At 34.6% G+C, this 23933-nt stretch overlaps 1 protein-coding gene across 4 annotated transcripts in view; it reads left to right on the top strand.

Moving 5' to 3' along the window:
* The window catches only part of LOC136026840 (carbonic anhydrase 1-like), a 54343-nt gene extending 30708 nt beyond the window's left edge, over positions 1-23635 (top strand). For 3 of the 4 annotated variants that reach the window (XM_065703551.1, XM_065703550.1, XM_065703552.1), the window contains exons 5-9: positions 2704-2829; positions 7863-8037; positions 11360-11465; positions 17780-18004; positions 23402-23635. In XM_065703551.1, the coding sequence (XP_065559623.1) occupies positions 2704-2829; positions 7863-8037; positions 11360-11465; positions 17780-18004; positions 23402-23560 (791 nt within the window). In that variant the 3' untranslated portion in view covers positions 23561-23635. The remainder of the gene's footprint in view (positions 1-2703; positions 2830-7862; positions 8038-11359; positions 11466-17779; positions 18005-23401) is intronic. The other variant, XM_065703553.1, reaches the window with a different exon arrangement.
* Positions 23636-23933: the final 298 nt, after the last annotated feature.

Here is a 23933-nt window from a genome sequence, read left to right as displayed (position 1 = left end):
TACGTGTGACCAAAATTTTCAAAGATATTTTCCTGTGGTTCACTGTATAATAAAAGGCATGTCCCTATTCAACTTTATTTATGCGTCATTGAATGGCAGTGTTATCTTTAAAGGTATCCAAGTTCCATAAATTGTCTGCTGACTATCAGAGATAGGTTAATTCTAACGGCTAGGCTAGTTCTAGGCTAGACTAATGGCGTCCATTCACAAAAGTTTGAGGGGTAAAAAGTATTTTCCACTATCGAGACACCCTTAGACCTTACTTTAGATCCTCCAGAGCCAGGAATGGCGCATAGGGCGCCTAAAAAGCCTTACCAGACATCTCGAAACTGATCTGTTGCCATAACATCTTCCCACTCTGGTTGAAGAGACAGCTCCAAAATTCACAGTTCCTGGTCGTACTGCCTTGGTCAACCTTTCATGCATTTACTCTCAGGGTTCCTTTCATATAGTGTTTTTAGGAGTCGAACCTTTGGCATACGAAGGACGTGACCAAGGTAAGACCACCTCCTAGGCACCAGGAGGACAATAACTAATGGCTGACCGGTTCACCTTCGGAATTATACGCCCATGTCCTTTTCCTGACACGGTTTATTCATGATCCTTCTGCGGCACGTGTTTCCAAAAGCTAGAACTCGTTTTTCCAGTTGGGAATTTAATTCATAGACATCGCTAGCACAGAGGAGGATGGACATCACATTACTATTTAGGAGTCGGAGCTTTAAGCATAGAGAGTATTGAATGCTGCACCAGACTGGCCTACTATCTAGGAGGTTCAATTTTTTTCTTAAAAAAAAAAAAAAAAAAAAAAAACATAAAGAAGCATTTTCCAATGAAAGTAGTCCAAAAGTGGTGTTTTCAAAATTTAGGGGAGAATAGGCCACCTACTTTTAAAGAGCTATGGAACTGGTAAGGGACTGCAATATCGTAATAGATATTCAAAAACTCAATCCAAAGCTCTTGATAATATCTACGCTCTTTCATGCAAATTTGTATTTGAAAAAAGTATAAAAAAGCGCATTTAGAGGTGAATTGAACTCCCGAGCTCAAGGCTATCTTATTGTCATAAATTTCTAGTACGTATTTAACTTGTGACTGGGAACAAATGCTATAAAAAAACACTATTATGCTAGAATAGTGGTCTAGGTTTCTAATGATAAGTTTTTTTTTAAACTTTAAAGTCCAAGAACAGTTAAAGTAGATGTAAGTATGCATTCTTGTGAGAAATTCGAAATTTTTTGTAACATTGCGGCAGAAAAATTTGAAATGATAATAAAACAAGTTTCTGTAAACCATATTAAAGATAAATCTCAAATTCTATTAATGTCTTTCAGGCTTGTTAAATCCATGTGTATTTAATACAGGATAATATTTCATTAATGGCTGAAATTTTGGTCTAATGTTTCTCAAAAGTGCTTAAGATAAGATATTCTATGAACTGTTTTTGTGGCAAAATTTCAGATATTTTACTTTTTTTTTTAACAAAAAGGTTAAGAGAGATGTACCTTTGTTAAATTCAAAGCAAAAAAAAAATTGTATTGATTTGGTTAGTTCTTTCGCCTAAGATGGGCAAATGTCTTTAATATGGTTTACTGAGTATATTTCTGAAACCCCCCAAAATAACAAAATTAATAAAAAAAACACTGTTTTTCTCCAGAAGTGAAGAGTGAAGTTGAATCTTAAAACGAACAGAAATTTTTGCTTCGCGCTTATATGATTTTTTTTTGGAAAAACTGTTTCGAATAAACTGCCTCTTGAAGTTTTCTTATGTCTGTAGATTTCTGATAAACTAGCCCTCTGAGCTTACTTTGAAAATTAAAATCATTTTTAAAATTTGAAGTTTATCTCTTAAGAAATCTGACGGACAGAATTTTATGTAGTTTAGAAACTTGCCATTTTTTCGAGTTTCTCACCAACAAAAAATAATAAAAATGCTCGCGTTTTTGCAATATTAATATTATTCTAATTTAGCTACATTTCACTATCTTGGAAATGGGTTAGGTTAGGAAAATAAGACTTTCCGTTATCCCGGGCCATAAACATACTATGGGAAGGTATTGCCCAACTTCTATGGTAACCCTCTTCTGATTTCGAAAACTTAGAATCTTGCCTACTTGACAAATCTATTGAAATTTTGACAAAACAACATTTTACCTTAATTTTCAGTTATTAGTCCCTTTTTTTGTGGTTTTAGTTCTGAAAATGTAATTCCTGTTATTCGAGTAGAACTTTAAGCCACATCAATGGGTTTATTCTAAATTTAGGAAATGTATCTGTAGATCTTTGAAACCTCCTGAATTGGGATTGAGCAAAGCTGTGAAGCTGTAAACAGTTTTATTGTATTTCATATAAGCAAAAGATCTGCTTTGCATAGGTTCACTTTCATGACACAAAGATTTTTGAAGGTCATCGAAGGTCACTGCCTTCTAGATGGAGAAGCAGTGAAGGTAGGCACTTCAAAATATCTTCCCAAGACATGCTTTAGTCTATATCTAGCCCTGAAAGTTTCATTTTCCTAGCGTAACACCATTCCAAGAGAGCAAAAAGCAGCTGGTCTAGAATGTTTTTCAAGGTTTTTCGAGACACAGGAATATTTTTCTGTGAACAGGAATATTTTTCTGTGACCCGGTTACCCCGACTTTGGGAAACGCTTGTCTATTGTTGCGACATTGCTTTTATGTTTTAACATATTTCCTTGTTTAGGTAATCAGCAATCCCCTGTGGATATTAAGACAGCAGACGCTATTGGAAAGGAAATGACAGATCTGGTATTTACCGGCTATGATTCTGATATCAATGAACTTATCATTACGAATACCGGAAAAACAGGTAGGTACAGTAAAATCAAAGCCTAAGTAAGACTAGAAAGAGCTTACATTGCTTTTGGTTATCCTGCACAATCACCTACAGTCTGAAGGGAACACTACAAAAGTAGCAACAGTTGGTTTCAATTCACCACTCTTTTGAAACAACTAACTTGATAATCTTGCCCCCCCCCCCCCACTAATGGGGCCAGATATTGACCCAGGCTATTTACAAGACTCAGTTCATACCAAAAATTATAATAACAAAATTATTGTCTTCTAGTTTCCACAAAATTTCTGCTAACCGTGTTTTCAGGGTCACCCTCACTTTAATTCACGATTTACAACGTTCTTTCAATTTCTTAGATTACAATCGATAATATTAGATTAGGTTACGTTACAATTAGAAACAAGTTTACAGTAGAAAAGAACTGCGTTTCAGGGTAGTTCACTCTGAGTCTAACATTCCAACGTTCTAACGTTTTCCAACGTTCTGAGTAGTTCACTCTGAGTCCACTAAAAGCACTTGCAAGCATAAAGGCCAGAAGACATGATGGACATGAAGAGTTTTGCGCACTTTGAAACATACTGTATAAACTCCTAAAAAAATAATTTTTATATTTGTAACATTGAAAAATAGACAAATAACATTAAAGATTAATATTTTATGGCTGACATTTACAGGAATTAATATAATTATATATAAAATATCCACTTGATTTTCCTTAGTTCTTTCCATTCATCTTGATCATTATAATAATTCACCCCCTAAGAGCTAAGAAGTAAGACCTAAGAACCGTTTTTTCCTCAAAATAACACACGGATTTGTAAACTGTTCTTCAGGAATATATGCTTAAATTGGTGTTCCGTTAACCTTTAAAACTAGTGCTCCCGAGTCATAAGACATTGTTTATTAGAGATTTTTTACGCTAAAAGTCTTTTGATTTCCAATTATTACATAATATATACTAAATGTAACATATTGCTGCTACTATAACCACTACTACTGTTAGTAAAGTTACTAAAAATAATTCATTTCAGCGTCAAGCCACATATTCTTTCACTAAACAGTAATCGAACAGTTCGTGGTAACGAACTGTAGTAAGGAGCGACCCGACTCAATAGTAAACGAAAGTCTAAAAAGCAGAATTTTGATACTAATACATACATCAAAAGAATCGGATTTTTATGCTGATTTTAAATATACGAGTTTCATCAAATTTAGTCTTACCCATAAAAAGGTAAGAGCCTGAGAATATTTTGGCTTATTTTGGAAGATAGGGGAAACATCCCCCAAAAATCACAGAATCTTAACAAAAATCAAGCTCATATCTATAAAAATATAGAGTTTCGTATTTTTGCCAGAAGACCGATCACGGGTGCGTGTTTATTTATTTTTTCCTTTTCTCAGGAGTGATTGTATCGACCCAGTGGTCCTAGAATGTTGCAAGAGGGGCCATTCTAATGGAAATGAAAAGCTCTAGTGTCCTTTTTAAGTAACCAAAAAAACTGGAGGGCACTTAGGCCCCCTCCCATGCTCATTTTTCTCAAAGTCAACGGATCAAAATTTTGAGATAGCCATTTTGCTCAGCATAGTCGAAAGACAGAATAAGATGTCTTTGGGGACGACTTACTCCCCCTTAGTTCCCAGGGGAGGGGCTACAAGTTACAAACTTTGACCAGTGCTAACATATAGTAATGGTTATTGGGATGTGGACAGACGTTTTCAGGGGGATTTTTTTTATTGAAAGGGGGGGTGGTGTTAAGGGGAAGGAGCTACTTCGAATGATCTTTAATTGGAGGAATTTGTCATGGGGGAAGAGAAATTCCATGAAGAGGGGGCAGTATTTTCTAGTATTAATTAAAAAAAATGAAAAAATAAATATGAAAAAGTTTTTCAACTGAAAGTAAGGAGCAGCATTAAAACGTTAATGGAACAGAAATTATTACGCATATGAGGGGTTCATCTCCTCCTAAATACTTCGCTCTTTACGCTAAAGTACTTTTAGTAATTTCAACTATTTATTCTACGGCCTTTGTGATTCTGGGGTCATTGGGACAAATTAATGGATTAATGAATTGGGACAAAATTTAAGCTTTAGTGTAAAGAGTGAGGTATTGACGAGGGGGCAAACCCCTACATATATTTAATAAAAATATGCAAATATGGAAGTTCGTTACGTGCGTTTATTTGTACCTTACAAATATTTAATACTAATAAAAACGTTCGTAAAAAAAACTAAAAAGTTTTAGTTGCCTTTTTAAGTTACCGAAAAATGGAAAGCACCTAGGCCTCCTCCCCCCCTTCTTATCAAAATCCTCCAAAGAAAAAATATGAGAAAGCCATTTAGCCAAAAAAATTAATATGCAAATTTCGTTTGAATTATTCATGTGCGGTGAGCCAAAATCAAAACATGCATTAATTTAAAAACGTTCAAAAATTAAATAAAAAAAATCCTTCTAACTAGAAGTAAGGACCAATATTAAAGCTTAAAACTAACAGAAATTATTCCGTATATGAAAAGGGTTCTCCCCTGCTCAACACCTCGCTCTTTACGCTAAAGTTCTTTATTGTTTTTAAAAGTAGAGTTGTGACAAAGACTCAAGCTTTGGCGTAAAGAGTGGGGTGCTTAACTTTTAATTATTTCTGTCCGTTTTAAGTTTTAATGTTGCTCCTTACTTGCAGTTGGAAAATTGTTTGTTTTTATTCAATAATAGTTAAATTGATGGTAGGACTAAGAAACATATCAATAATAATATTACTAATACTGAATTTAGTGATACAAATATTAGTAATGGAAGGATTAGATGTTATAAAAATGATTATCACAACATTTATGCATAAATATGATGATTATAATGATCAAAATAGAATAAACACATCACATATAAAATTTCAGAACGAGCCAAAAGCCCAAGGTTAGTTTCATTGAAATAAATTACCACTAAAATTTTCGGTCCTTCAGTCCCAGCGAAATGGAAAGGTAAGAAAAAAATTACTTAATACAATTCTTAACTAAATATGAACCCGGCAAATAAGAAAAAGAATTAAAAGAGGGAAGTTTAGAGGAAAGAATTAGAGCAAAGTTTATATGCAATGGTACTAAACGGATTCCTATACAGAAAATTTCCCCTCGTGGAAGTTTTCCTTTACAGAAAATTCCCCAATACATTTTCCCTCCTCCTTCCTCCTGTAGAAAACTATCCCCATGTAAAATTGAGCACCGAAAGAGAAAATATAACAAATTAAAACGATAAAAAAAGAAGTAATTTTGGATTAGTCTACCCATACTCAAATATTGAATTGAATTGAATTTATTTATAATGCACATGAAAAATGGAGTATAATGTGAATAAAAGAAAAGAAGAAAAAAATAAAATGATCTAAAAACACTTCATCTTACTTAAATTCAATTAAAACATACAAAAGCAAAACATTCACTGTATCAAAATAGCGCTCCATGGGTGCCGACCAATTTTACTACTACAAGCTTCTAGGCTTTTTGTGATAGAATCATTTGGGTCTATGATGCCGTATCTTTTAATGACCCAGGAGTTGCTTGACCGTGGTGGAAGGGCAAGCAGGTATTGGGCATACCGGAAATAGATTCACCGAAGCCCCTTCGTCTCAGTTATCGTAAACGTCTGCCAAAAAAGCTGCTAGGAATAGGAAATTCGGGAATGCAGAAAAATTGTAAAGTTTCGCTAGCAGTTTGCGGTTGAGTCGAAGTTTTTTTCTTACCAAGCTTCCAACAGCAATTGCTGTTCGACGCTGGAAATGAAGGAGCAGAACACTTCTGGCTGCTTTAAGAGTGTCACCGATAAGAAGCCCTAAATATTTCATTTGTGATTTTGGGGAAGCTTGCGCACCGTCGAGATTAACAGTAAATCCTGCTCTAATTTCACCCTAGTTGAACAGAACCACGTCCGATTTTTCTCTATTGAATTTTAGGTTAACCTTAGCATATTCTTTACTTATAACAGCAAAATTTCTGTCGAACGACTGTACTGTTCGACTAGAGTTAAAAATATGATCTGTATAATCGATAAGCGACACATCGATCCCTTTTAAAGTACACGAATGAGCTGCGCTGTAATGGGCGTTCAGGATACAGTTACGGAGAAAATATGTGGTTTGGAACATATTATACTTTTTTTTTACAGTTTAATTTTTTTTCTGGGCTGAGGTGAGTTATTATAGCTGGGTAAAATAAAGGGTATCAGTAGGCGAGTAGGGGTGATATCAACCCTGAATGCAAAATTATTAGAGATTTCGAGGTTTTCGAGTAAAACCAATATTTTGACATTTTGATTCGACATCTTAGGAACCAAAATACCTTTCATATGTTTGGAATCTGCAAAAAAAGCCAATTTTTTATATGGTGATTGTTATCAAAATTTCTATTTTGGAGTTTAGATTACTATTGGCATAACTCACTCCTTATTTACAGTTTGCTACCATGAATTTGAAATCGCTAAATAAGGAAACCACGAATTCAAAGTGAATTTTCCAGTTCAACAGAGAGCTTTTTTGCCATCATTTTCATACCGTTACCCCTCTTACACGAACACTAAAATGTATTTTATAAGAGTAACACAGTTTGAAAAAAACAAACTTATGTGTTATCTTTTTTTTAGCCTGGCACATTTTATCAATAGGTTACAATGATTTACCTTTTAAAAGCACATTAGCAATAGTTCAAAAGGCTGGATTTCCTTTGGCATTCGATATTCCGCATGCCCGGCACATGGACTTGCCTTATTTTAACTCATTCAAGCTACAACTGCATTTTACGAGCAAGCTATAATTTTGCATGTTTTATTTTCTAGGAAGGGTTTTTTCAAACATATAATCCACCGAGGTAGCCTACAGCTTTGGTTTTTGTCAAGTGTTAGCAAAATAGGATACCTTTCCAAAGCTGAACCCCCTCTCGAGTAAATATTTGGGGATCGACTTACTGAATGCTTCAGCTTTTTCTACACTGCATGCACTTATAATTATGCTAATAATCCTTGGACCGGTATTTTTATTTAACTAAATTATTCGTTCTTTATTAGCTCAAGCAACAAGCGTGACTTTGTCAACAAAAGCAACTGCCAAAGAGGCAGACGGTAAAAAAATCACAATTGGTGGCGCTGATTTAGACGGTACATATGAATTTGAACAGTTTCATTTCCACTGGAACTTAGTTGACACTGCTGATGGATCTGAACATACAATTGATGGTAAAGGGTAGGTAAGCCTCTCCTTACTTGGTTGAAGCCAAATTAACTGGCATACCTAAATATATAGAATACTATGGAAGGGTGTTTCTTCACCTTTAAGCTTCATTTTGAGGGAAAGCTTAATTCTAACGAAATTAATTCCTAAAGAAGGTAAAACAAAAAACTCAGCATCTTCTCTGTAATATATTTGTTATACGTCAAATTACGTTAAATCAATAACCTTTTTCTATCGGAAAATTTATTGATCGAGGCGAATAAAATTTCCAAGGTGGATAATTAATTATGGTGGACACCATAATTAAGTCTGAAAAAGCTGTTTTGAGCTTTTTCTTAACTCTTTCCCCACCTATAAGGCTTCTTTTGATCTTGTTTCATTTATGGTATGGATTCAATTTCTCTCGAACGGCAAGGCTTGGCTATTCAGTATTTTAGTTGGATTTAACAACTTGAAAATTTTTTCTATTAATTAAAGCAGGGGCGTTTTAGACTTGCTTTTTTGTTTTTTCTTTAAGTTTTGTTTCCACCTTTATTGACTGCTCTTACTTCTGTAGTTATGGCAGGTAGTAAATATCTTATCAGTATCACTATTATTCTATCCAAAATACAAGTTTGATCAAGTTATGTCCAATTTCTTTCGAAATCTTGAAAACTCAAATTTAGAGAGGTAGTGAAAATATAAGATTGAAAAACACTTTCCTAGACCTTTATTTTAAGATGTAGATCTGTAAAAGACCTATCAGCTAAGTAAAAAACTTTAAGCTCAGAAAATTCACTGAAGAAATTAATGGAAGTGCTTTAAAACAATATATTGTTTGGTCGTATTCCAGACTTTACCTCCAATTACAGAGCTGAACCGCACAGTTCAACTGCCTTCCAAGGTAGAAAAAAACTACCGCGTAAGAATTTAATTACACAAATCAACATTTAACGCGGAAAGTAAGTTTTAAACAGTTATTAATTGTCCACACTTGTCTTGTTGATTTGTTCACGTTCTGTTTTTGTGTCTAAATATACTTTAAGATCCCTTTGGGTAGAAACTAGGGGAAAACTTTCCCCTAGCCGTCTAGTATTCGAAGAAAAAGAGAATGTAATCAACTCTACCGTCTTCGCTACAGGAAAAGCTTGATTGAAAAACGGATTTACATGAAGATTCCTGTTGCTCACAACAGCTAGCAAAGTCCTTTTGACAGACCATTTTGTCTATTTGTCACCGTATCTAAATAATTGGTCGTATCCATTTGCCAGACCATGCAGTTACTTAATGTGGCTATATAAAGACGCAAAAGGGGAAAAGATCCATTTTTGAAACCTTGTCATATTTTTCATTTGATTTAGTGGGCTGCAGTAGCAAGTTCATTCCTGCTGAATTGGGAGTCTCACTGCTAATGTGAATATCATGGGACTCTTTTCCAAACAAATTTTTTCAGTCAGTACCCTAAAAGTGCTAAATATGCTCCTGATTTAGGTGAAACTTAAGAGAGATCCAGCGTATACTTTCCACCATCGAATAAAATGAAATTCCCTTCCAATAAGGCAATGTTTAATAAAAAAAAGGAGTACATTCAAGGGTCGCTTAAGATCCTATGCATTGAAACCCCAGAAAACTATAAATGGTAACATAATCCAGGAGATATTTCTGATGGATTAATGAACACTTTAGGAGCTATACTAAGAAGTATTCTGAAAGAGGAGGAAACAAGATTACGTGCTCATCTAGCGGCATGAGTCATCTTAAATCGAGACAGGAAATGAGATATAAGTTCTGCACTGCTATTCAGCGTGCAGTCTCTCCATTAAAGTGGACTCTAAGATGCATGCATAGGTAGAATAAATAAAACCATAGATATATATTTGAAAAATGACAGAGGCTTCATGGTATGGAAGAGGAGGCATGAAGTCATAGGTTAACAAGTCAAAATTCTTACATAGGCCGGAAATAGGTAGCCTTACTGCAGGAGGCAGCTATTTTTGGTTCTCCCGATAGCTGGGTTATTGCAATTGCACTACAATTAAGAAACCTCGGAATATGGAATGCTGGTAGAGATTATAGGGTTTTGTGATTTGCATGGATGTGACTTTTACTTATAGTCGATTTGGTCAGAAGTGATAGAGTTTGTAGAATTTCCAAGTCGAGAGTGACCTGCAAGCCGAATCCACATTTCTACTGCATATATTGGTTAGTCATTCTCGACTTGTTAGTCTCAACTACCTCAAGTGCATAAATATTTAGTGAATTTCTGTGGTATCTTCGAATAGCTTCGAAAACATAAGTTATTTTTAGCATTATAGTAATTCTCAAATAGTAAAAATCCTAGGCACTTGAAAATCATGCCAGTGGATTGTCTTGTGATTTTTAAGCTTTTCAGTTTGCTGTAAAATGATCTCAAAAATGCTATTTTGAGCATGTTTAGTGTATAAAAAGCAAAGAGATAGTAGTATTACGGTATGTCACCTATTACTTTCCTTGTTGTTCTACTTTTTGTGGCTTCAAAACAAATATTGAGCTTGTTTTTCTTAGTCGTTCTAAATTAAAGTTACAGTTGCCTTTTTTTGGGGGGAGGGGAGGGTCGGAATTCTTACGTTTATTCAAGGGAGTTTGTGTCAGTTTAGATACATTTTCAGGGAATCAAGCTGTGCGAGTAATTACTTCCCGTTGACTTGGTCTGGCACCGAATCGTGTAGTACCTGATATCAATTCGCCCCTTGCAATCAGGAACGCGTTGACTAGGCGTTTGTAGAAGGTTTTTCCGTCTAAAGCACCTTTTTCTTGAAATCTATTTTCAGTAGTATGAATCCAAACTCTACGTCAGAACCAAGCAAATTCAAAATAGAGAGAAATTTTACTCCAAATAAGAAAAATATATCCAAAAAGTCATCAAACCCCGTTTACAAAAAAAGTATTGGGCCTTGTCCACAAGACGTACAATAGAAGGTTTTACCGTCTGAAGTACCTGTAAGGAGTTTTTTTTTATCATTATTTCCAGCGGACTTGGTCTGCCACTGACATCTGTTAGTAGCCTACATGATACAAGGGTGCAAGAGTGGCCGACGTTAACCCACCTGACAATGCCCCCCAAAGGAAAACACCCCTCGGCGGAAGAAACCCCAGAAAATGCCCCCTCGGGAAATACCCCCTTCCCCACGTGGAAAATACCCCCGGCAGAATACACCCCAGAAAATGCCCCCTCAGGAAATCCCCCCCCCCCGGTGGAAAATACCCCCTCCTCCCTCTAGAAAATACCCATCTCCTCTCATGGCAGATTAGGTTTTCTAATTCAGATAATGATATTTTAGTTTTGTTTATTCAAAGATTTATGTTTCAATTTCAGATTCCCATCGGAGATTCACTTTGTTCATCGCAACAGTAAGTATAGTTCAGTAACAGAAGCTTTGAAAAAACGAGATGGCCTTGCTGTGATTGCAGTTCTGTTTGAGGTAATTTTTAATAAGTAGATCTGAATCAACTTTTGAAAATATTTTTGGGAGAGCTGTCAAAATGGATTTTTTGTAATCTAGGAATGGGCAATTTTCTTTTTCTTTTTTTTTTACTATTTTGTCAATGAGGATACAAAATATCAGCATTTTAAACAAAAATGCCTAGGAAATGACATTTTTGAAATCTAAGGGGGATGAACATAGAAGGTCAAAAGCTACTTACCGTTGATTGATTCTGGTGTCCCTGTTTTTAATTACTTTATTGGTGATTTCCTAATTTATGGCAAATAAACCTCATTAAAAGATACCATACTGCTGAGAATAATAAATCAGTTTCAAATCGCAAAAAAAAATCTGTTTGAGCAATTTACATTAGAACTTACAATAATAATATGAACATTGTTTATATCAATTTCAGCTTATGTATGAGCGCGGTAGTAATGCCACGGATACTCACAGAGCCTACTACACCTTAGGACAATATATTGGCAAAACGTGCTTACAAAACTTGTTCCCTTACTAATGGAAATTTTGTTCACCATTTTTCCCCATACTAACTATTTTAAAACACAGCAATTTTTTTTGTTCAATAAATTTTTATAAACATTTTATTTCTTCATCAAGTATTTTTTCCTGCCAACTAATTTTTAACACATTTTTTCCTGATAAACAGATTTTAAGAAAATTTGTTTTTCTTAACATGTTTTAATTTTTTTGGCTAACTTATTTTTAGCACAATGCATATTCTCTTCTAACTAAATTTTAATGAGCAGTTTTTCTAAACCCAAAAGTTTTGTATAATTTTATAAAATACATTTTAAACTATTTCATGTAAAACGTTTTTTGTGTCTTTAAAAAAACTAAAAATAGAATTACCTACTTAAATTTACTTTATTAGTTATAATTTTTTGTTAAATTATGATTTTTTCTTTGTCGGCTTTATTAAAACGGCAGAAAAGAACCTTCATGGACTTCATGGAAAATAAATTTGGCAAGTGAATACATTAGAGCCTATTGAAAGAATTCTGGTGAATTATTTAAATATAATTTGAAATTAAGAGGGATTTATGTCATGCTGAAACACAATTTGAATCCAACTTGAAGTCCCAAAAGTTGAACAGATTAGAAAATTTTGAAGTTTCATTTCTATGAAAATTCCATTCAATAAAGAAAACTGATTTTCACGTATGTATGTTTTTACTAATAGAAATATTCACATGCATTATCTTTAAAATTTGTACTTTTTTCGGCTAACTTATTTTTAACACAATGTATATTCTCTTCTAACTAAATTTTAATGAGCAGCTTTTTTAAACCCGATTATTTTGTACAATTTTGCAAAATACATTTTGATTTATTTGATATCAACAGTTTTTTGTGACTTTATAAAAACTAAATCAATGTCAATTTTCCTGTTACCTGAATAATTGTTTAGTGTCATGAAACTATTGTGAATAGATGCATTTTGACTTTTGGAACATCTTTCCTCTCTTGTAAAACTTCCGCAAACTCACCGTTACGGAGTTATTCCGGCCAAAATATCCTGTATTTACACATATAGAATTGCTATCATTTCCGTTTTCGTTGATCGGATATTTGAAATCGCAAATCTGTAATAGTTAAGAAACAAATTTGGGCTATATATTTGCATATCAGGGGGGTGGGGGTAAAGCATAGCATAAATTAAATACGTAAACTAACCATTGCTGACCCCCCCCCTAATTTGCAAATATATAATAACTCCGTAACGGTGAATTTGCGGTAATTTTGCAACAGAGAAAGGATGTTCCAAAAGTCAAAATGCATCTATTATCAATAGTTCCATGACCCAAAACAATTGTTCAGGTAATAGGAACATTGACCGAATTACCTATTTATATTTACTTTATTATTTATCATTTTTTGCTAAATTATAATTTTTTCTTCGTCGGCTCTATGACGGTAGAAAAGAACCTTCATGGACTTCATGGAAAGTATATTTGGCAAGTGAATACATTAGTGCATATTGAAAGAATTCTGGTGAATTATTTCAAATAGAATGTGAAATATAAGAGGGATTTATGTCGTGCTGAAACAAAACTTGAATCCATAAAAGCATCAAAGTCCCAAAATTTGGACAAATTAGAAAATATTGACGTTTCATTTATATTAAAATTCCATTCAATAAAGAAAACTAATTTTCATGTATATATGTTTTTACTAATAGAAATATTCACATGCATTATCTTTACCATTTGTCCTTAGAGTTCTAAAATACATAATTACATAAAATACTCTCATAAAATCTCTTTCAAAATAAGGGAGGATATTTTTAACTAAAAAATCCATCATAACTTGACAAATCTCTGTAATGATAGGGAATCCATGGCATACCACAATAGTTCGATGTAACTTGTAAACTCATACGATAATTCATGCAAATGTAATTTGTCACGAGGTAACTTGAGCATCAAATTACACAGAACCTGAACCACTCTTCATTATTGAGATAAAAAAATCAGCACAAAACAAGTCCCATGAGCAAAATTGGTTTTTCGAGGAGAAAAATCAATGTACAAGTTTCGCGAAGTTTCATGAAAAAAATACACCCGTGACAAGTTCCAAGAACAAAAATCAGCCTGTAACAAGTTTCATTAACAACATCAGCCTCAAGAGTAGAAAAATCAATCTACAAATTTCACAATGAGAAAAATGAGCCTGCAACAAGTTTCATGAACAAAATCACCACGCAATAAGTTCCACGAACAATATCAGCCTGCCACAAGTTCCATGAACAAATTCAGCCCGCTACAAGTTTCATCAAAAAAAATTCAGCACGCAACAAGTTCCAAGAACAAAAAGTTAACATGCAACAAGTTCCATGAACAAAATCAGTTTCACGAAAAAAATCAGTTTCACGAAGAGAAAAACCAACGTACAAGTTTCACAAAGAGAAAAATCAGCACGCAACAAGTTTCACGAACAAAAATCACCACGCAACAAGTTCCATGAACAAAATCACCACGCAACAAGTTCCATGGACAAAATCACATCGCAACAAGTTCCATGAACAAAATCAGCCCACTTCAAGTTTCATGAAAAAAATCAGCACGCAACAAGTTCCAAGAACAAAATCAGTTTTACGAAGAGAAAAATCAATATACAAGTTTCACAAAGAGAAAAATCAGCACGCAACAAGTTTCACGAACAAAAATCAACACGCAACGAAATCAAATAGAAACAATGTTTATTTTTTAGTTTATAAAGCTATTTTTGAGGAAGAAAAGGTTGAAAAATTCTTAGGCATGATAACATGTGTAAGAGGGGTATCATATGCCAGCCATATATTACCACAGAGGTTGCCTTATTCAAAATCTAGGAAGCATTCTAACTTGTAACGGAATTGACGGGATGTTAATTGTGGGATTTGAGGGCAGAAGTGAAAAATCCGGAACTGACGCAACAGGAGCCAGATTTTGAGTTGGGATCGGAGAGGGCATAGTGGAAACTGGAATCGGTTGAATCGGGGTGGAAGCCAGCCTAATTGAAGGTGGAACTGTTGTAACCGGGGTCAGAGGCAGGGGAAGTGGAATAGGATATAACTTTATTAAAAAACACTAAAATTGTCTTAGGAATGATAAGGGGTGCCAGAAGGGCAGTAATGCAGAATGGTGGCACATTCTTTTCTAGAGGTGTGGGTGGTACTACGAAATCAACGGCTAAAATAGATATTTGTTTTGGACAAAATGACTATCTCGATACATAGTGGCATTTTCAGTCATTTAGTGGTGTAATACAATGATTATAGTTAAAAGAATACCAAAAAGCTGTTGTGTGAAAATTCTGCATAGCTTATTGATTAAGAATTATCGAAAAACCTATACGCTTATTGAGCCTCCTGTTTCAGAGGATGTAATGCCATATGGTGACGCATTGGTTTCTAAAGGTGCAGGTAGTCCTACAAAATAACGGTTAACATTTTAGCCAAAAAGACCGCCCCACAGCAAAGAAGCCTTTTCAGTCATTTTGTCGTGCAAAACAACAATTCTAGCCAAAAGAATACCAAAAATTCCGAGATGGTCAATTGATTCAGAATTATCAAAAAAACTATACGCATATTGAGAACCATGTTTCAGAGGTAGTAATGCTGTACGGTTGGCACATAGGTTTCTAAAGGTGGAGGTAGTTATAAAAATAAACTGCAACATAGACATTTATTTTAACGCTCCATATGTGTAGATAACAAAGAAACGCGCTGTTAGAAGACAAACCCTTCGACGTTCTATATGGTCCCTGGGGAGCCATCCATTTCGCTAGCAAAGAGTAGCAAACTAAGGTGACACATTTGGAGGTTGCTACTTGCAACGAGAATCAATATATACAAGCCTAGCTCATGTCAAGTGCCGGCGGCTTTGAGATCGGCCACATAGTTTTTTCCTTAACTGGCGCAATGACATTTCCAGCCACTAAAACGATCTAGAAAGGTCCCAACTTTAAGGAATAGTTGGCATTTCTCCACGGCGGTTTTATTGAACCTATGGTGATGCCATGACATCAAGAAGAGGCTAACATTTTCTGTGATTAGAAAATAAGCGACGATGAGAGTCAATATATACAAGCCTGTCTTGTAGCCATGCTGGGGCGTCGAGTGAAAATTGGCTACACAGTTTTTTTCTTCTTAATACGGACAAATATGCAAATCTGGCCACAAGAACGGTTTTAAATAGGTCACAGCCTTAAGAAAGAATTCGTATTTCTCCCAGGATGGCTGTATGAAACCTAAGGTATGAAACCATCATGATATCAAGAAAAGGCTCAAATTGTCTGCGGTCAAAAACTTTAGTAGAAAAACAGCTCTTCTCTTATATATTATGAAACCTTTTCGTATTACATTTGGACACCACTCTCCACCTTCATTAAAAAAAAAAGAAGAAAGAAAAAAAAACTTCTTCTTATTTAACAAAGGCTTGAACCTTACACTCAAGTGTACCCAAAGGTGTATGAGCCTGGTTACAGCCAGACTGAAAAAGTCACCGGGACCACTATTTGAAAGGAGTTTTGGCACAAGCAGAGGCTTATCTTAGTCACTACATAGTTTTCCTCACTTGGCAATGCATTTCTATCAACTAGAACCAGTATTCTGCTCAAGTAATGTTAGAGCTATTACATCCTACTCACTTTACGTTCATGCCTGCAAATATTGTACAGAGATTAGGAAAACTGCTGGAAGGTTTTGGCCTGATAACATTATGAAGCCACACAGGCTGGATCTCCCACCCAGGAATAAGGACAGAGGAAGAAAACTAAGAGAGATCAAAGGCCTGCCACCATTTCACAAGACCAAAATAGTTCCTTATGCACCCAGCCTATCCTCATCGAAGCACTAAGCCAAGATTACTCAGAAGCACATCAGAAGTGGAGACGCAGGAATTTGTTTGACAGGGGCTGAAAAAGCAAAGGAGAACAAATTATACCGAATTATTATTAGAATTATGATATTTCAAAGACAAGCCTTGAAGCCCCCCCCCTCTTGTCAATCAATGTCGTAGTAGAAATTGTCCAGTAGAGCATACCTGAGAAGAAGTTATGATACATGTGCAATAAATATGCTAATTATAGCGAAAATTCGATCAAAGATCGCATGATAGCAAAAAAGAAATTTCACACAAAATTTTGCTTCTAGGTAGGGAAATATTTTGAAGGGCCACAACTTTAAATAAAACTTGGAAATGTTGGTGAATTATGTACAAACAATAGGAATCATGTTAAGAATGCAAAATTTTGAGAGGTAGGCAAGCCTCGAAGCCTCTACAAATGAAATTGCTTATCCAGGTCTAACTTTTCGACCCAGATCATTTTAGCAACCATGCCTAAGATTAATTTGTGTGTGGGGGTCTAGGTGTTTCGCATAAATACAGCTACCCTTTATGCGCTGTTTTCTTACTTGCAACTATCCTTAGAATTTTAATGAAACATAATTTTCCTGCTAAAGAATCTTTTTCTTGTATGCTCTTCAGATTCCCCCAATAAAAGGTAGCCCATTTCTATAGACTATAATTCGAAATATTTTCTATATTTAGTCTATGTACTCTTAGTTTCTTTCTTCGGCGTAATATCCAAATATAGACCTGTTATTATTGCTAACATGCACACCAGTGGAACTAGAAACATTATTAAGGATAGTTACCAGATCCTATAGGCAACTATTTACAAAACGCATTTTATATGTTAATTTGCCAATGGGTAGAAGACTGTGTGATAAAACTACCTCTAAAATTGACTTAAAACACAAATCATCGTAACCAATCTTACTAGAAAGCATGTATGAATTTTAGAAAGGTGCCGAAAATGAAAATTATATGGAGATTTTTGAGAGTTTTCAACGTATTAAAAAGGCAAAAGCAGAAACTCCAGTGGAAGACCCTCCATCTCTTATGTCCTTGCTGCCAGATGATACAACAAAATTTTATCGATATAAAGGATCCCTAACAACTAAACCTTTCACTGAAAATGTCGAATGGATCGTGATGGAAGAGCCACTTGAGTTGTCAGAAGCTCAGGTAAGACGTAATTTTTTTTTTTATCTTTGATCGTGGATTTTTTACTGTAGTTTTCCATCGAACTGAAATTTCCACAAAACATGAAAATGCTTATTTTATAGGAAGTAATGAAAATTTTAACTAATCAGTTTTTAATAAGTTATTTTAGAAGGAAACACTTAATACTCTCTTGTAAAAAATATAATGTCACATAATGATTTCGTTTGGTCTTTGGATAGCTCGATTTTTATGTGGCCAAACCAATAATTTTGATCCAGCCAACACCAATGAATACAAAAAAAAGATTAAACTGTTCAAATAAACTTCAGAAATTTTAAGTTAAATTTATCAAATTAAGTAAAAAATAATTAAATTTTTTGTGCTATTTCCATATAAAAGGGTTGGCCAAAATCACTGATCCTTTTTATTTTTCAATGTATTTTTATTTATTAATATTTTTGTTTTCTTAATATTCGAAATTTTCCGATCCCGGAAATTAATTATGGATAAATTCGTACGGTATATAACGTATACGTATACAGTATACGTACGGTAAAAGTACAAAGTAAGGTATACGTGCGTGATAGAAAATCAATTTCCATCGCCTTGACTTTATTATACTAAAATTTGATGCACATAACTGTTAAAATAAAAACTTATTTAAAATTGAAATGGGTCAGTGACTTGTGGTCCACCCTGTAAAGTTGAGGGTAAATTTGGTGTCTTACTTAGGCCATTGCATTGCTTTCACTGAGGCCGAAATAATTTCAACGATTTGAAGAACATGGAAATTGGAGCTTCGAATATTACAACATTAGAAAGTAACCATAATATCGGTATTTGACCGAAGAATTCAGACGATTTGAACTGGACTTATTAGAAGTTTCAAAAACTCATATGCATGAGACTAGGTGGTATAGAATTTGTTTACTCAGACATGAAGAATGGAATACATAGACAGGGAGTAAGGTTCATGGTGAATATGGAAGCTCATAAGTCTTGTTTAGGCTGGGAAAGTATTAATAATGCAATATTTATCGCTCATTTTATGACTAAAAAGCTCAGGATATTAAGTATAAGAGTATATGCCCCTGCTAGACGGCTGAAGAAGAAAATAGTAACTCAGATGAATTTTGCTCGGAGTTACAGAAGCAAATAGACTGGGTCCAAGGTAGAAATATGGCGTAGGAGATTTTAACACTCAAGTCAGTAGTAATATGGATTAATGTCATTAAGACATTGTCACTATGACAATAAGTCAATAAGACTTGTCACTAAGACAAGTGCTTGAGCTCACATCCCTAACAAATGGATTTTGGATACAATACTGATTACTATCTCTGGCCATAATCGATGGGAAATGTGACACAAGTTCATCTCGCAACTCTGTGCAGAAGTAAATGCTGATGTTATGAACCCATCTCCTCGCACATCAACTTGAACAATCTTGAGTTCAGTGGCCGGGCATAGATGAAGTTGAACACTTTTACAGCCTCGTTGAGGGACTCGTTCAGATGTGCTGACATCCTTCTCGATGCAAGAGTGTCCTTCTCGATGCCTGTGAATGAAGCATTGCGACACTTCACATTGGGATTTTTCTTCTTATCCAGGCCTTGAACCCATTATTCTTCAAAAAAAAGAATACTTTGCGAGTCAATTGCGTTTAAATAAGGATAATACTAAAGGAACTTGGAAGGTTATTATTGGTCTATTGGGAAAGAAGAAAGAAGCTTCACCCAATTCGCTACTAATTCAAGGAAACACAGTTAATGATAAAACGATTGTTACTCATGGATTTGCTGAGTTTTTTCATATATTGGCCAGAATGTACAGATATGATTCTTTTTATAATGAGAAATGCTATAGACAAATATTTAAGAGAAGAACAGTGTAGTTTTAGAAAAGGCAGAGGATGTGTCGGCAAAATTTTCACTCTTAGGTTAATAATTCAGAAGTACCTGAATTATCGAGCACCTTTGGTCATTAGTTTATAGATTATGAGCAAGCGTTATTTTCTGTTTATAGAAGAGCTATCGTGAAGGTTTTTATCCTTATGTGGTATACCAGAAAAATACATCAAAATGGTTTTCGCTTTGTACAAGAATAACACTGCTGTGATTAAGGTAGGAAAGGAGGTTAGCTGCTTGTTTCCTATTAAATCAGGAGTTAAGCTTGGTTGTGCTCTATCCCCTTTTATGTGAATCATTTTGATGAATTTTGTCTTAAGGAGCACTGGAAAGGCAATGGGAGACCACGGAATCAAATGGGGAGAAACAATTGTGCTGAACTTAGATTACACTGATGATTTAACCATCCTAGCTGAAAGTGTGAGCAAAATGCATGAAACTTTTAAGGATTTTTACAAGTTTAGTTTCCTATAATAGGTTTTAAAATGTTTAGAAGATTAAGTCTCTGAGACTAGGAATAAGTGAAGATGAAAAGGTGACGTTGGGTACCGAAAATGTTGATCTGGTGGACAACTTGACTTACTCTGGTAGTATTATTAGTAAAGACGGTTAGAGCAGTGAAGATGTTAAAAGTAGAATAGCCAAGGCTCAGATTGTTTCTTCACAGTTAAAAAGAGCTTGAAAAAATAGAACGATTTAGAATATTAGAAGCTGAAGGAGTTACAGAGATCAAATATGGATCTGAATGGGCACTCCGAAAAGAGGATGAAGATGTGATGGATGTTTTCCGAGAAATCACCTACGGATTTTTCTGGGGTCGGGTATCAGGCTGAATGACCATATTTCAAACAGTAGGCTGCATGCAAAGCGTGAGCTATAACAAAAAAAGTTTGAGATGGCTAGGGTACGGTCTGCGGATGAAGGATAACAAATTAACAAAGATGGTTCTTTTCGGCTAATCGTCCAATGCTAAACGGAAATCATGTGGTCCGTGGTTGGGGGTAAGAGGATGTGATAAAGAAAGATTTAAAGGAAATGGAAACTTATTAGGAGGGTCTAAAGAGGAAGGCTTTGAATAGATAAGGATGGAAGAGGAGCATGCATCTCAAGATACACACAGGGAGTTCACCAAGGGTACAAATTTTAATTCAATGGAACCATAACTAGATCTAGATGTGTTCAAAGGTGGAGCTTTCCTAGAAACGAATTTCGCTTCCTATAGAAATTACTACTAAAAAGTATACCAAGAAGTGTGCTTCTGCATATTCAATAAAATAAATATGAACAATGTCATCCATTGTATTTATAAAGCTTTAATATTTTTTTTCAGGAGTAAATCCCCGTTTTCGGGCATCAATATTTTTCTGCTGAGAAATGCCATGACGGCTTTAGACTTTTTAAGCTTAAAAAAGTTAAATTGAGCCTAAATTAGAAAAAAATCTCAGGGAGTGGTGATCTTCTAAAGAACATTTTATTTTCATCAAATATTCTAGCTAAAAGCGTTTGCCAAGAAATATCCTAATACGAATTTATAGAAAGTTTTTTATTTGCTCAATAACATTTCTTAAAAGATAGATATTCCTACTTTATAATCATGAGAAGAATCCACTTGTGACTGTTTAGCTCCCTGTGTCATAAAAACTAAAAATTTCGACTCAGAGAGGCCGAGACAACTTTATTCATTACATTACTTTCCTAAATCTAACATTTTCGGCTAGTGAAGCTATCCACATGAACATCTTTCTCATTGCATAAAATTACCTCTCATGGGAGCCCATAAGCTGAATTTTAGAGGGGACTGTGAAAACATTGTTATTCTTGAATATCCGTATGTATGTTGTTTAAACAATTTTCCCTTTAAAAATGTAAAGTGTAAATCTAAAAACGGGGGCTATTTCTAAAAAGATCTAACAATGAAATTGAACTACTAATTCTGGATTTTTGTATGTGTATTGGAATAAATAAATTAAAATTACATTAAAATTTAGTGTTACAAAGCCAAAGCCAAGTTTCGCGTTCACGAGAAATCTGACTTATGTACCCGTACAAAAATCTAACGTCGCTGATGCTTATACGTTTTCCGGAGCACTTACATTCCGGCCCGGCTTGGCATAATGGTTGAGACTGGGAATGATTTTACTGTATATTATTTATATACTATGTTACAGGTTTAGGAGAGTTTTACTTCCTCAATTGACACCATATTTTCCCTCTGCATTGGCCTTGTTCAATAAAGCAAAGTACATAAGAATAATCTGTCTAGATAAGGATAGAACACAACCCTGATGAACACAAAATTTCACACTGAGGTGACTATTTTCGTGCGTAATACTAATAACTTTATTGTTCTCATCTTTTGTACCATACAAGGGGAAGACCTTAATTGGACCTTTTCTATCAGAGTTTATCTTATAAACGATATTAGGATAAGATCTTAACTGAAGTTTTCCTATAAGCTAAATTAAACTGCTGTTCAGAATCTACAAAAACCATGGACTAAAGGGTAAAATTATTCAGTCACTTCTCTATTCTAAAGTAAAAATCTTGGCCAATGAATCCTCTCCCTTTCCTGAAACCACCTTGTTCTTCTAGAAGCTGTAGAAAGACTTCGTATTGAGCATATTTGCCGAACAAATTTTATCATGTTGAGTGATATGCTTCCTACAGATGTTTTAAAAAAAAGGGCTGTGTCTTTACTACTTCAATCTAATCACTGTTCTTACCAAAGGGTTAATGAAGGTCATTATAAAATTACTTTTCCAAAAATTCTGTTCATATTCCTAAGCTTGTTATGTTTTAGCTTTATAGCAATAATTTGCAGGAAATTCTTTTTCTGCACTATGGCACCTAAGGGCTTGTTTTTATCAATACTCTAAGTACCAATTCTAACATTTTCATGCGATATGCATCTTTAGTATTCTATCTTTTAACTTCCAGTTTTAAGTTTCTCCAGTTTCACATCCAAGCCCTTTTGGAAAGTTTCTCCCATATTTTCATTCTCGTGATTTTTATGTCATAACTACCTGGAATATAGTTATCCCTCCTAAGTTCAAGGTACAAATTAACAGTAGACGCTACTAAAGGTTTCACTTTACTTTTAACGATATTCCTATTTACGCGATTGTCCTTTATCGACCATGCCAGTCTTCTATCTGTAGTACCATAGTCAATAAGGCTCACCGTTGTAGCAATTTGTAACCAAATAGTATTCTCTATAATTAAATTATTGTGCATAAAAATTACAATAGTCTATTACAATCCTTCAGCCAACTTTGCCTAAACGAGAATGTCGTATATCTTTATTGTGACGATTGTCGGTATTTAAGTCCTTTGATGAAGATGCCACATATCTACCAAGCATCGTATGCATTTGTTCCTGTATCTGGTTATAAAATTAATCCAGAGAGCTTACCGTTAAACAAATTCCCACAGGGCATCTGAACTCCAGATCCCCAGGTGAGGTGGAAAAAAAAACTGAGTTATTAATCATTAAACTATTTTTTTTTTACAGTTGGCAAAGTTTGGTCAATTAAAGGACTCAGAAGGAAATTCCATAACGGCCAATGACCGCGAAATACAGCCTCTTAGAGACAGAGATATTTTTAAAAGAAAAGCCTCGAAGTATTCTACAAAGGACACTTTTTTGCAACCTCAAAATAGGTCAGACTGATATTACAGAGATTGTTTTCCTCAATCTTATTTATAACGTTGTGTACTTATCTATTAAAATCTCAATTGATCACTATATTTAGAGCACGGATTTTATTTATTTTATTCCAAATATTTTTTGCTGGAACTCAGTGTGCTAGTTGATGTTTGGAGCAAGTCAAAATCTTATATCACTTTCCTTAGTTTCTACCATATGGTCACGACCTAATTTAAATGATCAAAGAATAATATATAACAGTAAGGACACATTCATTTTTGGCTCTTTCTATTTCAAACAGTTCGAAGCAAGGATCTGTAAGTGAGGAGGGTCTCAGCTCTATGGTAGCTGGAGCTTTAAAAATAGGAATCTTGGTATCAACAAATAAATAAAAAGA

The sequence above is a fragment of the Artemia franciscana genome, chromosome 5 (assembly GCF_032884065.1).
Source record: "Artemia franciscana chromosome 5, ASM3288406v1, whole genome shotgun sequence".
Lineage (NCBI taxonomy): Eukaryota > Metazoa > Arthropoda > Branchiopoda > Anostraca > Artemiidae > Artemia > Artemia franciscana.
Note: the sequence above shows the minus strand (reverse complement) of the source record. Positions and strands in the feature narration are given on the sequence as shown.